Source organism: Notothenia rossii (genome assembly GCF_949606895.1).
Source record: "Notothenia rossii genome assembly, chromosome: 9".
In the NCBI taxonomy this organism is placed as follows: Eukaryota; Metazoa; Chordata; class Actinopteri; order Perciformes; family Nototheniidae; genus Notothenia; species Notothenia rossii.
The window spans coordinates 44,927,050-44,941,655 of record NC_136907.1 but is presented as its reverse complement, the minus strand read 5'-3'; the positions used below and the strand labels follow the sequence as shown (position 1 = coordinate 44,941,655).

The 14,606-nt window shown below is 38.6% G+C and overlaps 2 protein-coding genes across 5 annotated transcripts in view; one reads left to right on the top strand and one right to left on the bottom strand.

The window, feature by feature from the left end:
* Positions 1-2,228: 2,228 nt before the first annotated feature.
* On the bottom strand, positions 2,229-7,789 carry LOC307019882 (uncharacterized protein; the record flags this gene model as incomplete). Its single annotated transcript, XM_079650985.1, has 5 exons — positions 2,229-2,927; positions 4,698-4,775; positions 5,008-5,161; positions 6,072-6,232; positions 7,744-7,789. 5 exons carry the CDS (start codon positions 7,787-7,789, stop codon positions 2,830-2,832), a joined length of 537 nt encoding a protein of 178 aa, XP_079507111.1. The 3' UTR covers positions 2,229-2,829.
* Positions 7,790-8,958: 1,169 nt separating this feature from the next.
* LOC307018895 (casein kinase I) overlaps positions 8,959-14,606 on the top strand; it is a 29,593-nt gene continuing 23,945 nt past the window's right edge. For all 4 annotated transcript variants that reach the window (XM_079649397.1, XM_079649395.1, XM_079649396.1 and 1 more), the window contains exons 1-2: positions 8,959-9,115; positions 13,297-14,352. In XM_079649397.1, the coding sequence (XP_079505523.1) occupies positions 14,092-14,352 (261 nt within the window). In that variant the 5' untranslated portion in view covers positions 8,959-9,115; positions 13,297-14,091. The remainder of the gene's footprint in view (positions 9,116-13,296; positions 14,353-14,606) is intronic.

The window sequence follows — 14,606 nt, the reverse complement described above, 5'->3', positions numbered from 1 at the left end:
CTAATGTAAATATGACGTCACGTTCTCGTTCTAACTCTCGTTGTAATCGGAGCGGCTCAGCTGTAATCGGAAAGGGTCGGGGTGGGCGGGACGCGGGAAGAGACGTCGTTCTAACTCTCGTTGTAATCAGAGCAGTGGTAACCACTCAAAGTCCTCAAGAGATAGGAAACGACAGCAGTGTGGGACCTTATTGCGGGAAATTACTGAGCACACATACCACCTACAGGATGAGACGTTCATGTGTACAGTGATATCAAGACTAAATGATCTTTTGGAGGACGTAAAGCAACACACCCCACATGACAGTAGTCTTCCTCTCACCTTCACGCCCCCCAAACACAAAAGGCAGAAGAGGACCATAACACCTCTCAGTACCAGCCATCGTAGACACCCTTTTTCAGGCCGGGTGGGTCATAAGCTGAGGTCATGAGATCCAACTACAGAGTGGACAGCTTGAACAAGATTTTAAAAGCTAAGTCCCCAGAGTCTAATGCGGGAGGAGCAGGCAGGGGTACGAAGAGGAGGATATATGCTTTAGGTAAGAACAAAGTATATTTACTTTTGCCATCTCCTCTATATTTACAAAACACAGCCAATCATCCATTCCAATCCTATGTGACATGGCACAGTTCATTTCACTCCAATAGAAATTGGTATAAAAGAGACCATTAGTCTTCTCATTGTGCTTATTGCTGTGGATAGTTGTTAACTATTTTTGTTGTATTGTATCATATCAAAAGTTGTTTTCATCCAAGGCACCACCGCCAGGTGAATGTTGGAAGCTTGGAGATGAATGGAGCTGTAAAGAGGTGGTAAGTAAAACAACGTTTTGAATCCATTGCATGTGATTTATGTAGTTATCAAAAGTATATCATAAGCTGTCATTACAGTCTAAATATCTAACAGCAAAAGGAGGAGAGTCTGAGGAGATGAGGAGAACAGAGGAGAGGAGACAGCAAAAGGAGGAGAGTATGAGTAGAGGAGAACATGAGAGGCGAGGATACAGCAAAAGGAGGATAGTCTGAGGAGAAGATGAGGAGAGGAGAACAGAGGAAACAGGGAAAGCAGAGTAAGGAGCAGAGTTGAAAGAGAAGTTGAAAGCAGAGCAAACAGTAGCAGGAGAAGTAGAGCAAATGTAAAAGTAACTTTGAAAAGTATCAGCAAGAAGATCAGAGTTGCATAGTGTTATTTTGTTTTATTCGTTACTGTTATATTAATGTTGTATGTTAATTTTTGTACATAGGATAATAAAGATGATCTTAACCTTGAACTCGATTCATGACCTCATTTCATTATTAAAACCTTAATATCAAATTACAGACTGGATTCAAATTAGGATCTCCAAATGTGTTGATGTAATGTTTGTGATAAACTGAAGGATAAAGTGTTCCTTTATGTGTTGAGAAAATTCCCCTCCCTCTTAAGCCAAGTAAGGTGTTTAAAAAGCCTCTTGGATCAGCTGGAAAATGCATCATCACAAAACTGAAAACAGCTGTTTCACTTTACTTTTGAAAGATACGACAGAGACAAAGCTACACATATATGATGATATTATAGAATATGATGCATTGCTGAAGATTAAACTACCCAACGGGATATAAAAGAGGTAAACACATCTACAGCAGTAACATGCAACATACATTTTATTGCACCAGGAACTATCTTGGGACTTTTACTGCAACAACGTTGACGTGCCTGTGAATACAAAATAAACCATAGTGTTGCTGATCTACAGTGTTGTCATTCTTCTTTCAACAGCAAGACCGCTAACATTTATTTACATACTTAATATAGTTTAGTTTCTCGCCATCCCAAACGTAAACATTCAGCCACGTGACTGCGCTTCCGAGCCGCTCCGATTACAACCGAGCCGCTCCGATTACAACGAGAGTTAGAACGAGAACGTGACGTCATATTTACATTAGACGGATCCTTTCTAGCCATAACCCTTCGCCTCTCTATGACTGTGACTGTGTGACTGACCCGAGCCTCGTCGTTCTGATAGCTCCGCCCCTTCGCACCAACCCCCCTCCCTCCCCACACATCTACAGGGGAAAATTACTTTTGCGACACATTCATCGCAAGAAGTGTAGCAAAAGTCAAGGCCGATTCAGAGCAGATTCGTGAAGTTCTAATGACTGATTTGAGAGGTTGTAATAACCAAGTTGCAGTTGTAATGGAAAATATATTTAAAAAAAAAAAAAATTCTGCAAGTGAACATTTCATCACTAAGTTCATTTTTTTTCTACAAGCTACAAAACTTATTTTTTTTCTTCTGTGACTTCAAATTTGGTTCACAGATACGTGGATATTTTATACAAGTATAAATGTATGCACACAAGCTCAGATTTTTTTTCTGCAAGTGCTCACATCAGGTTTTACAAGCTCTCACATTTTGCACCATATCTACCTTCATACATTTACTCCCACATGATTTATACCTACTTTGAGAAACTCTGTTTGCTGTCTCTGCATTGGGATTTGTTATTAATGTTATGCAGTATGGTCACACATCATTATAAAATGACAAACATACAAATAATTGATCATTTGATCCCCTATTACCATCAAGTTTATTTATACCAAAAATAAACAAAACCACTCAGATGTGAAGAGTGAATTGAATACGATTTCCATGTTTGATTAATGTAATGTAACACAAATAAAGCCAAACAAAAACATTAACAATCTCCAGGGAAGCACGAAGATCAACTCTATAGAGGCATCCAGAAATGTTTCATTTTAGGACAGAAGCAATGCAGGAATTAAAATATGGAATAATGTTTTAAAAACAAATCTCAGCTGTGGGGAGAGATCTTCTTCTTCTTCTCATGCTCTCTTGTATTTCACAGCGAGGCAGGCCAAACTGAAGAGGAGGAGGGCAGCTTTCCCCAGCAGGATCCAGTACCACAGCTGACCCTGCAGAGCTGCATGGACAGAGGATGCATATTTTAATTTCATAAAATCTCTCAGAGGCAAAACTGCAACATACACAGAGATGAAGAGAGGCAGGGTTTGAGGAAGGAGTAAAATAGGACAAAATACTTAAACAAGTGAAATTAGAAGAGACATATGATGGGAATAATTAACCCAGTCTAGTCTCATCAGCCCCCATAACATGGGCCATTGGTATCTGTTTATAGTCCTCATATGTTCACATTTATATAGAATTACAATACAGTGAATGTATTGTACTCCACAATATTGATTTCTAATTAGGTGTTATGTAAATCATATTTGTCCTGTTCCTGCAGCTTACTTGAACCATATTGTCTATTGTGCTATCTTGTGTATTTATTTTATTTTTTATTTTATGTTAAGTATATTGTATGTCGCATTGTTGGAAGAGCCTGAGACTCAAGATTTTAATAGCTAAAACTTCACTATAGCTGTGCATATGACAAATAAAGCCTTTGAATGATTTTAATTCCTTTAATCGATTCGCACTCTCAGCAGTGGATGGTGCCCCAAAGCAGTACCATCAAAAACGTGGGATACATTTAAAACTGGGCAAATAGCTACTTCACATGTTCTGATTTACTCGTAAACTGCAATGACACTGTGAGGCTCATGCATTGGTGGTTTGACCACATTCTCAGACAACACAACAGGAAGGAACTGCAGTTATATGATTTCTATCATTTGCTTGCAGACAATGTTGCCTTTCAAACTGCTTTGAACACAAATAAGTCCTCTCTGGAGGATCTCTCTGTTTTAAGTCACTTTAAAGTCACTTTAGGACCATCTGTTACCCAACATTTTTACCCACGTTTTTTAGAAATAAATGTGTCTTTTGATGTTGACTCTACAATCTGCAAATTGACAGTCTGGTTTGGTTTTATACACAGCACTGACACTGCTCTGGTCAAAGGTCAAAGTCAGCATTGGCTTACTGTAGAAATTTGTCCCAAAACACATAAATTAGTTAGAATTTCCAATTCCGTCAATACAAGCATTGAAGTATATAAGTATTATAAACATGTGTTTGCCACAAAACCCTATTTACTGCAATTTTCCAAAAAGCAATATAATATCCCACTGCTTTTTGTGGAGGGAGCCCTTGATATGCAACACTTCCAGGTCGGCCTCCATAAATACGTCTTCACTGCACCACTCTGTAGAGGCCTGTATCCATTCTAATGTTCCTTGACTGCTAACCCCTTGACACAGTGCAGCATTCTGGATCTTTTTCTGGTCCAATGGGCCAGAGACGTCCAAAGCCTGCAACTTGTACAAAACACTGCCAGGTTTTTAAAAGAAGTTACTGCATCATATCAATCCTTGCTGCCCTTCACTTGTTACCTGTTTAACATGTTCATGTTTACTACTCTTTGTTAAAGCCTTGCATGCCTAAAATCTCTGTGAGCTGAACACTGCTGAGGTCCTCGGGCAGGGCCGTACTGATTGTTCCAAAATCTTAACTTTCATCGGGGGGGACAGCCTTTACTTTCCCGGCAGCTCAGGCAGGCTGACATTGTTTCCTCTTTTAAATCTCTAAAACAATTTTTATTTTATTACGTTTCTTACTCCAGGCACGGGATGAACTCCTCACAGACATAGGAAATTGAAATATGGATGTATTTATTATTTGGCTGTGGTTGAGATATGGAATATGATATTAGATGGACATAGATGTTATAAGTGTTGAGAGAATCCATAACTCTTAAACAGAGTCCCGACACACAGTGCGCTCTCACCTGTGGCCCTGCTGTGCTGCTGGCTGCTGTCACAGTGGGGGGGGCTGGAGGGGGCCGGGTTGGATGTTGTCAGGTTATCTGGAGAGGATGCGGTTCATCATTCAATAGGCTATACAGCTACAAAGTGTTTAATATTATTAAATACATAAGTCATTTTAAAATGTTCATATGAATAGGTTGTCCTAATATTTTAACAAAACAACAATGTTGCTATGTCAAACATCATTATTTGAGTTAATTATAAACGTATGATATATTCCTAACGATCACCTTTCAGTTGAAAAGGTCATTTTAAAGCAAGTCACCTAACCTGCTATCTGGATGGAGACCTTGGGGCTGATGGTGTCCGGCGGCTGGGTCCTGCAAAAGTAATCCCCGCTGTGGGCCTGGGTGGCAGAGCGGATCCTCAGAACCAGGATCACATCAGGGAGGGCGAAGCTCATGTTGACAAGAGACATGCTCTCCTATGAGACAAAACAGATGTTACTGTAGAGATGCACTTTAGCACCAGACCTGGATGTTTTTTTAACATCAAGTTTCAGAGTTCTTTCCTCTGTGGGGGAGGGGTCGTTGTGTTGGAGGGGTCTGATAGCCACAGCTCACAAAGGTTAGTGTGTTCTAACACAGTTTGTACTGTAGCAAGGTAAGAAACTAAACCACTTCAGACTGTATGAACCTTTTCTCTGATGCTATTTTAGATGGAGGTACACATTGTTAAAAGTGCTCATATTTTTGCTGACGTTTGTGTTGAAAAGCATGTGATTTCAGGTGTTCATGCTGTGTTGATCAGGGATTGGATCTGTCAAGGTCAAATACCATCATTCATGAACAAAACGTGCACTTCATTGGATTAAGGGTGTACTACATCGTATTTGATTAATTTGATGTGCTTGCATGATTTTCGCAATTTATCCACATCATTGACTCTAAACCTGTTCTCGACTAAATATTATAAGTCAGCTAAGACTTTCTTGAAAAAATTAAATAAGGTAATTCTTTCAACAGATCTGTAAAACAGAGGTTCTTCACAAAGAAGTGTGCGAAATCAACAGTTTCAATATTTTATTTACTAGACCTGTGCACAAGTTTCTTGTAAAAAACTAATTTAGCATGAAAAATGTTTTAACAATTCCATTAAAGAAATCTTTGACTAAAACCAAACCAACTCAATATTGGATTAAGAGAGGGCAGACTAGTTGAATGCACATATTATAAGTGGCTTTGGACAAAATACAATAAAAATGTAACGATATCAAAACCATCAACATCGTCCTTTACAACAGGAGAGCTTATATTGTTGCAACATTTAAAAGTGTGTTGCATAATCAAAAGTACACTTAATTCATGCCATATTAAATGTCAAGGTCAGAAAACCTCTGCAGAGATGGTATCTCCCTCCTGGGGGGCGCTTCTCCAGAGCTGGGCCACATGGTGGGCCCTCAGGCAGGAGAACTCACAGCTCAGGTTGAAGCCCTCTCCAGAGGACAGAAACCGATCATCTCCGGAAATAATTACAATAGCTCTGCTGCAACCACCTAGAGACGTGACAGAACTCAGACATGAGCACAAGATATTTCTTTGTTCAAAATAGTGCACATACAAAATAAAAGAGTAGACTAAGATGATAAGTAAAGAGGCAAGCACACGTTAATAAAATACAAATCTAATAAGTAGATATACAAGGTAGAAACGGTTACTACCAGCATTATAAAAGTGAGTGAACATTTAACATGAATGAAGTAGCAGATAAACAGTAAATAGTATTGCACAGTGTTATTTTAAAACAATGATGTAACAAATGATTAAGTAGTCCAATATACAGTTGCATATCAATGGGAAGATTGAGAGAAAATATAATACGTTTGCATATACGTAATGAAAGTCGTGTACACGAGGATATCATATTAAGAAAACATTCTGAAATATACTGCATGTGCAATGCATTTTGGGTCAGAGAGTTCTCCTGCACACGTACCCTTTTTCTTACAAGGCTTTTTACATAAATAGTGTATCCTCGTTTTTCACACATAGTGATCATTACTGTGGTTTTACAGCAAATAAAAAGGCCCCCACCAGCAAAAATCGATCGATGACTATGATCTTTACTAATATGGCTGTGCCGCCATTTCTAATTCTTACTAAATCTAATGCAGACAGATAGACTCACATTTTCTAGTTACACTACCACTGATAATAATATGAATAATCCCTGCTCCATTGTTTCTTTATTGAACCAACTTTCACTCTGTTTTCTCCCCTTCAGTAACCCTGAACAATTTGATTTGTACTCACAGTCATTGCATTTACATTTGAATGTATTCTTAAACCCTACAAATTGCACACATGAATTATATATGTAAATGATTTTTGTTCTACTTTGCTTTAATATCATCTTTATAAAATGTCCCAACTTGGGATCAATAAGGGACATCTGATCTTATCTTATAATGTGATTTGATTTACAAAGGCTTAACTTTTTTTTTTATTGTACAGGCTACAGACACAAAACATGGACATTACAATAGCAAAAAGAGACATTCCTATCTCAGACAAAAACAAACAGAAAAAAATAAAATAAAATACAGTCAGTTGGTCACTTCAACATTTCATAAACAAAACAAAAAAAAATAGGTTGACAGTCCAATATCATCAAAAGCATTTTTTATTCCTTTATATCCCACTCTTCGCTAGAGCTGATTGTTTCCCATTTCATGGTGTGTTGAGCCATCCTTTGAATCTTTGAGGCAAGGATCCTTTCCAAAATAAATTGTTTTTTTAATCTATTTTCCACACACCTTAAATTCAGATGTTCCCTTGATTGAGCTTTAAAAATAAGTATCTTTGCCAGAAGAATAATTGTATTCATCAACTGTGTATTGTCCTCATCCAAAAGCCCAAACAAAAGACCAAAGGGAAATCTAAAAATGCAAAATCAATATAAAGTGTCTTAAGCCAATTTTGAATCTCAGTCCACAGTCTTGCAACGTATGGACAATAAAAAAATAAATACATCTGGTCTTCCTCTTCCTCCTCATCTTAACCTTACCTTCAGCAGGACTCAGGTACAGCAGACTCACCAGCAGAAGCAACATGTGTGATAGTCTTCTCATCGTCTCTGTGATCTGTCACTGTGTGAGCACGACTCTGGATTCACTGTCAGCTCTATCTCACACTTACATGAACATACAGTAGAACACTGACAGAAGCTTCTGACGTAGATCTCAGATAGGATGTGCAGCTGATGAAGGCTGTGACAGCCACGACTAACGCTGACCATCACTATAAACCCCCATATATGGTCAATAACTGTTCAAAAATCCCCATATTATAAACAACGTTATCACTGATGTTACCACAATGACAGGAAGTCAGTCGTAGCCTGACAGTCTATACAGTCTATAACTGTTATCTATTCAATCAAAAAGACAAATTACACCTTGTAACAGGGTAGGTGTAACAGTGTATTTATATGTAGTTAATATCGTTTATAGTAGTTTTATTGTAGCCTACTTTTAATGTCCATGGTAAACCCAGCCAATAACATTAAAGTAGCATATTATGAGTTTAAAATAAGTAAAATAGGCTATATGACATGACCTTTTTTAACATATGTAATACAATGTTGCTCATTTGGCTTCTGACAGTGCAGTCCATAAACGGAGACATATTTGACGCATTTAAAATGAAATATTTAACAAGAACGACAAAGCTTGAATAGTAGTTTAAACACTATTCACAATATTAACAATTAATTGGGGCTGCCAGACAATCCTTCTTTGCTCTGCTGACCGAACCTTTTTATATGATTTGTAAGAGCAATTTGATTGAACATGAGTTTATTAAGAGAATATGTAAGGTGAGTACTAGATTTAGCATCCTTTATAAGATAGGATCACAAGGGTAATTCAGGACATTAAGAGGGTATTTCAGTATTCAGTGGTGCAAATTCCTTCAAAAAGGTGCAGTTATTCAAAGTACAGACAACCAGGAAAATTGTTAAAGATCTAGAACCAAATATTACATATGCGGGTAAATAAAATAAAATGCTGGTATACAAAGGTAATACCACATCATATGACTTTCTAGATTGGATACAAATATTTAGAAACACCAGAAAAGAGTATGAAAAAAGTGCTGGTGAAAAGCAAAACATCTCTCCACAAATCAAAGTGTGCGTGACCCCCTCTCACGCACACAGATTTTCTGTTGGTATTCTTCAAAGCAGTTTACGCTCGCCTCCTCCGTTTACTACCGCACTGATCCTCTTCTACGCAAATTGCGTTACGGTCACTAGCAAGGCTTTTCAGCTGGTTAGCCAAACATCCACAGAAAAAGAGATGAGCAGGAAAACGACACGAAGGAAATAAGAACATTTATCCCGAAGTAGACGAATAGCAACAGAAAGAACGTCGGTTTAGGTACGTTTTGTCGTTCTATGAACTTTTTACATATTGGTTTGTTGAATTAGCTAGCTATGTTTATGAATGAATGTATCTATGGGCAGAAATTCAGCGTTAGCCAACACTGGCTAGTTAGCTAGCTGGCTAACATGTTAGCTTCTACCAGGCTACGTCTTGTTACGACCACAGAGGCTAGTAAAAGCTAACCTTAGCTGGCTAGAGAGCTGTTGATGTGGTCCTTTTTCACTGCTACTCGTTACAACTGTAGTTGTTGTATTTTCTGACATTACTTCCCTCAATGTGCTACTGCATTCTCTCTACTTTGCTATTTCCAATTGGTTTCAATGAAGCTGACGTTGACAAGCTACACCAAGGCCAAACACTCACACACAAACTCCTGTGGCCTAAACCGAACTTCCTGCGTTGCCTGGGTTGGTGAATATGTTGACGTGCAATAACACTATAATATTACAACTTCCAAAATAATCTTCCAGTTTTCATCGGGTATCGAACGCCGGGGTATGGTTAGTAGATTGAACAGTTACTGTTGCACATATGTTGGAATCTGCTGCAGTCGTTTCAGCTAACATTAGCTCCATTAGCAAACTCTGAAACAGCTCACCCCCCTAACAGCTTTCTGGGCTAATTTCAGAAATAGTGGCAGATACCACGATTTTGAACAGAACTGTGTTCTATGGTATATCAGTTAGGCCTCTTCACAGGTACCTAAATCCATTAATGGAGACCAGTAAGAGGGGGTGCAGCTAAGTTGATCGTTGGAGTGTGGGTGGTGAGACAAGGCCATGTTGGCACAGCTTGATATAAACCGTATTTCCCTTCAAAATGTAAGTCAGAACGTTGAAATGGCTGCGGAGAAAAGCTTGAAATGAAGAGATTGACTAGTAGGATCAAGCCTGTCCGTCCATTGGGGCCACCAGTACCACATGCTCCTTATCTAGTAATACGGTTAGGTGTTTTTGATACGCAAATGCAAACCTTCTCTTAGGAATATACATTTGAAATGTTGTTATACCAAACCTAACAACGATTATTGGAGGAGACTTGCAAAGTAGAGAGAGCAGTATATATAGTACATTTGTTACCTTTTTAGAGTAAAAAAATAGAGTAACTTGTAATGTATTGGAAAGACACCATACAGTTCCTTTATTGCACCTGGAATGTAGCATACATTTTGTGGAATCTTTAATACACTGCATGTTGGAAGCTCTTGCATGTATATATCCCCATGCTAATATATGTTCCCCTAATAAGCATGTATTGATATTTGCATTGTCAGCAGATTGCCTTTGTAAATACAGCAAATAAATGGTGTATAACGTTGCTGATACAGAAGCTCTGGGCAGATGTTGTATTGAAAGTCAACAAAGGCATATCTAAGAAACAGTTTGTCTTCATCACATTTGTGTTCTTTTGGAAAAAGAGTTCAATCTGTTGTGTCGGTGATTGAGGTCAGGTTTGTAGCCTGTGGCTTGCTGTGTAGAAGATACTATTGGATGTGAGGATGAATGCAGGTTAGTGGGTCTACTTCATTATCATCACCTATATTGCTTTTTATATTTTCAATAAAAAATCAAGTTTATTTGCCAGTAAGGGTTTCCGAGGATTCTTTGTAAGGCCTTTTTTCCCGTGCACCCTCAAATAATATTTGAACATATGATCCGTTGTTATAAGTAGTACTGGGGTCAAAGAACATTTTAAATATGGTAAAGGTATTTCATATGTACCTAGCATAAATAGATTGATACTAACCTATTTTGAAGATATTTTCCAGTTAGGGGCATGGTTTGATTTTAGTAGAGAATTGACTAAAGAAAGTGGAACTATTTGTTATCCTAGGATTTGTTAAAAGACATAAATAGCATACATACATATGCAAAAGCAAAGGGACAAAAAGGAGCAGAGTTGTTACAGCAAGTTAATGTTTACCAAACATAACTAGCTCAAAGCAATGTTCAAGAAAAGGCCACTCTTCTAGATTCTGTTCATGCCAGAGTTGCCATCTTTTCTTTGAGCTGAGCCAAAGACTGTGGGAGTGATGTTGCCTCTTGCTTTGCGCAGGCCTAACCCTTCTCATATATGGCCTATACAGTATTATTGATTTGTGCTGTCGGTAGCTCCATCTGACAGTGGCCTCTGTGGGAGGTGTGTTTGATCTGCTACAGCGGATATAATTACAGGTTCTTACTACAGTCACCGCAGATACATTTGAATATGAATTGGGACTTTAGCAGATCTCACTAACTTGTTTGCTTAGTTTTGAGCAACCTCATTTTGTCAATGTGTAAACCTGGGCTGAAAATGTTACCACAGAAACGACTTATTCAAGTTCACAGGTAAAGAGACGACGCAGGCAGCGGCTCTGTAGTTAAAGTTGTTGTCACACTTGAGAGATTCTTCTGAATCACAATGTTCATCAGAATCAAGTTTATTGCCAGGTACGTTTACATATACAAGGAATTTGCTCCAAAATATAACGAATATACAAATAAAATATATATTTGAAAAAAGAATAGAGAAAAATATATTAAATAAAGTACAAACTTAATACAATGAATATATGACAAACTGCAGTGTGTTATATTTAGTTAATACAATGCTATTGGCATTTTTTAACATGCATTCAGCTGCTGTTATTGGCTACAATATCCTGTGGGGGTCGCCTGTAGTTAGAGGGGTTTGATGACATCAGAATGTCAATATCTGACTAGACTGTTATAGTTGTTTTTAATGTACCACAGTGATACATTATGACTGTTCTGTTGTCATTTCAAGTGCCTGTTTTACATAAAGAAGTTCTATTGATTGTTGTGAACATTTCTATGTAGTCTTTGCAGAAATGTAGCAAACACAATCAAAAAACCCATATAAGAAGTGGGTCACTTTGCTGGTGTTTAGAGTTCACATGTCGCCCTCACAGCGGATCAGCGGTCATGTTTTTCCTGTTAATGACATCAGAGGAGATGCTTCCACATACAATGCATTGTCCACTATCACAGACATTTCCTCCTCCTCCTCACTGCTTTTCTTCCCCTCCATGTTATTATCGTGACTAAAGAAATGGCCCTGATTCCCTTGGTAGTAACTGTTTTTCTGTTGTTGACAGTCAAATACAGAACAACCTAAACTTACATACATCAGTGTGGCATGAAGGCTGTGACGTTTGTAGGAACAGTACCTCCATAGAAAGAATAACACAAACCTCTTTTATGGAGTGTTTTGTTGTGAGTATAAGTGACTATATATCTGTGTATCTTCAATTAAATGTGTTGTTAAGCCAATTTTTTGGTGGTATAAAACTAGAATAACAAAATATTTACAAATGTAATTTAGAACTGATTGTCTTCGCTATTCACTCAGTGCCAACAAATTGACTTGCAACAAAGAACATTGATATTTTTTGGTAAATTGTATAGATAGAACAATGATTATTTTCATCTTCTAACTGCATAGTTAGATCCTAATGAATACATGGAGAATGGAGAATTTGAGCCCATAGTACAAACAAGGACACTTTCAGAATTTGCATTGAACCCATCCTACTATGAGGAGCAGTGAGTTATATTATATTATTATATATCCAGCGCCCAAGGAGGAGTGTGGGAGGCTGGTGTACTCAAGGACCCCTCGGCAGTGCCAGGGAGGCCAACACTCCGTACTTGGTCTGTTGGACTGGACTCTAACCGAATTCATATACTACTAGCACCTCATAAATACATACATTGTTATTTACTGGCTTTACGTAGCATGGCAAGAAAATGAAGTGCAGAGGGAAACTGAGAGGAGAGGAGGAAGGAACGGGAGAAGCCAGGATGAGTGTTATTATTAGAAGAGGAAATCAGAAACACTAGAGAACATGTCCTGTCCTTCAGGAGGAAGATCTTGCCTGGTTTTCTGTTAGAGGACACATGCTGTCACTTCTGCTATAAAGGTTTTTACATATAAATCTAATCCTACCAATACCACTAAATAGATTTTTGTCTGGGTGTTTTTATGAGGTTTTGACATTTCAAATGGTTTTAAAATCGTTATTTTGTTCACCTCTTACAACCTATATTCTTATGTTGTTTTTGTTAGCACCTCCAAAGCAAATTCCGTGTATGTGTAAACGTACCTGGCAATACATTTGACTCTGATTCTGATTAAATCATTTCTAATCTTTTTGTCTGTATCTCTTCCAGGTGGTGCTTTAAAACTTCTCATCACTCAGCGGTCCTCACACCTAGAGCCCAAAGCTTCAGCCGGTGTTCCATAGGACCAAGCGTTGTGACAGACTATCAGCCTCTGTGCGACAGAAGACACGTACAGAGATCCAGCATTTACAGGAGCACAAGCTGAAGAGAAACTAACCAAGCCCTATGGCAATAAATCACACACCTAAAGTATCTAGCGGTAACGGAAAGTTCGATGTAAATAATTTTTGATCAATGCAACACATTCCTGTTGTCAAAGTGTGCCCTAGGGCTGAGTGAGAGGCAGTTGTCATGGTGGACTGGTTTGTCTAAAGCCTCAAGCTAGCGGAGCTTCCAAGTTTCATATAGCATGTTAGCATATGGATAGCAACGTATGGTGACTGACCAGGCTATTACCTCTTCGCCTCCATCACCATCTCTGGCCCCTGCAAGGGGGTTTAAAACTAGTTGCTAGTGGTACCCCCTTACCCCATCATCTTGTTCACCTCTTTCATTAAGTCATCTAAACACCCCACCCAATAATCATCAGCTTTTGCTTTTTACACTTTCACCAGCCCATCTTTTTCATAGTACTAAGCGCTCTTTTGCTCTGCTTAACTTCATACTTTACGAATTCATCTCACATCTATCCCAGTTCATCTTAAACATTTTTTCCCACGTTTTGTCTCAGTGTAGGAAATCCTAACATTTGACTGTCGAGCTGCTAGGCAGTTGTTTTGGTAGTTGTTGTTGTGGTTGCATGGAATCGGCTTAACCGTGGAGAGGCCAGGCTACCACAAACTGATGGACTTTGACAAGCGAGGAGTGGGGGGAGGAGGAGGAGGAGGTGGAGGTGGAGCAAAGGGGGAGGCAGAGGAGGGGAAGAGGATGCCCGGGAAGACAGGGAGTCGATCGGGCCACGGAAGCCGGGGAACCAGCTCCAACTCCGGGGTTCTGATGGTCGGACCAAATTTCCGGGTCGGGAAGAAGATCGGCTGTGGGAACTTTGGAGAGCTGCGACTTGGGAAGAACTTATACACCAACGAATACGTGGCTATCAAACTGGTAAAAATAAGTTCTCCGTATACAGAGGTGGAAGAAGTAATCAGATCTTGCACTTGAGTAAAAATAGAAATACCATAGTGTAGTAAAACTCAGTTTTAAGTTCTGCATTCAAAATGTCAATCAAGTACAAGTACAAAAGTATTGGCATCTAAATATACTTAATGTAACAAAAGTAAAAGTACTTATCATGCAGATCGGCCCATTTCAGAATAAGATAAGATAAGTCATTATTTATTGGAAATTGTGGTGCCAGT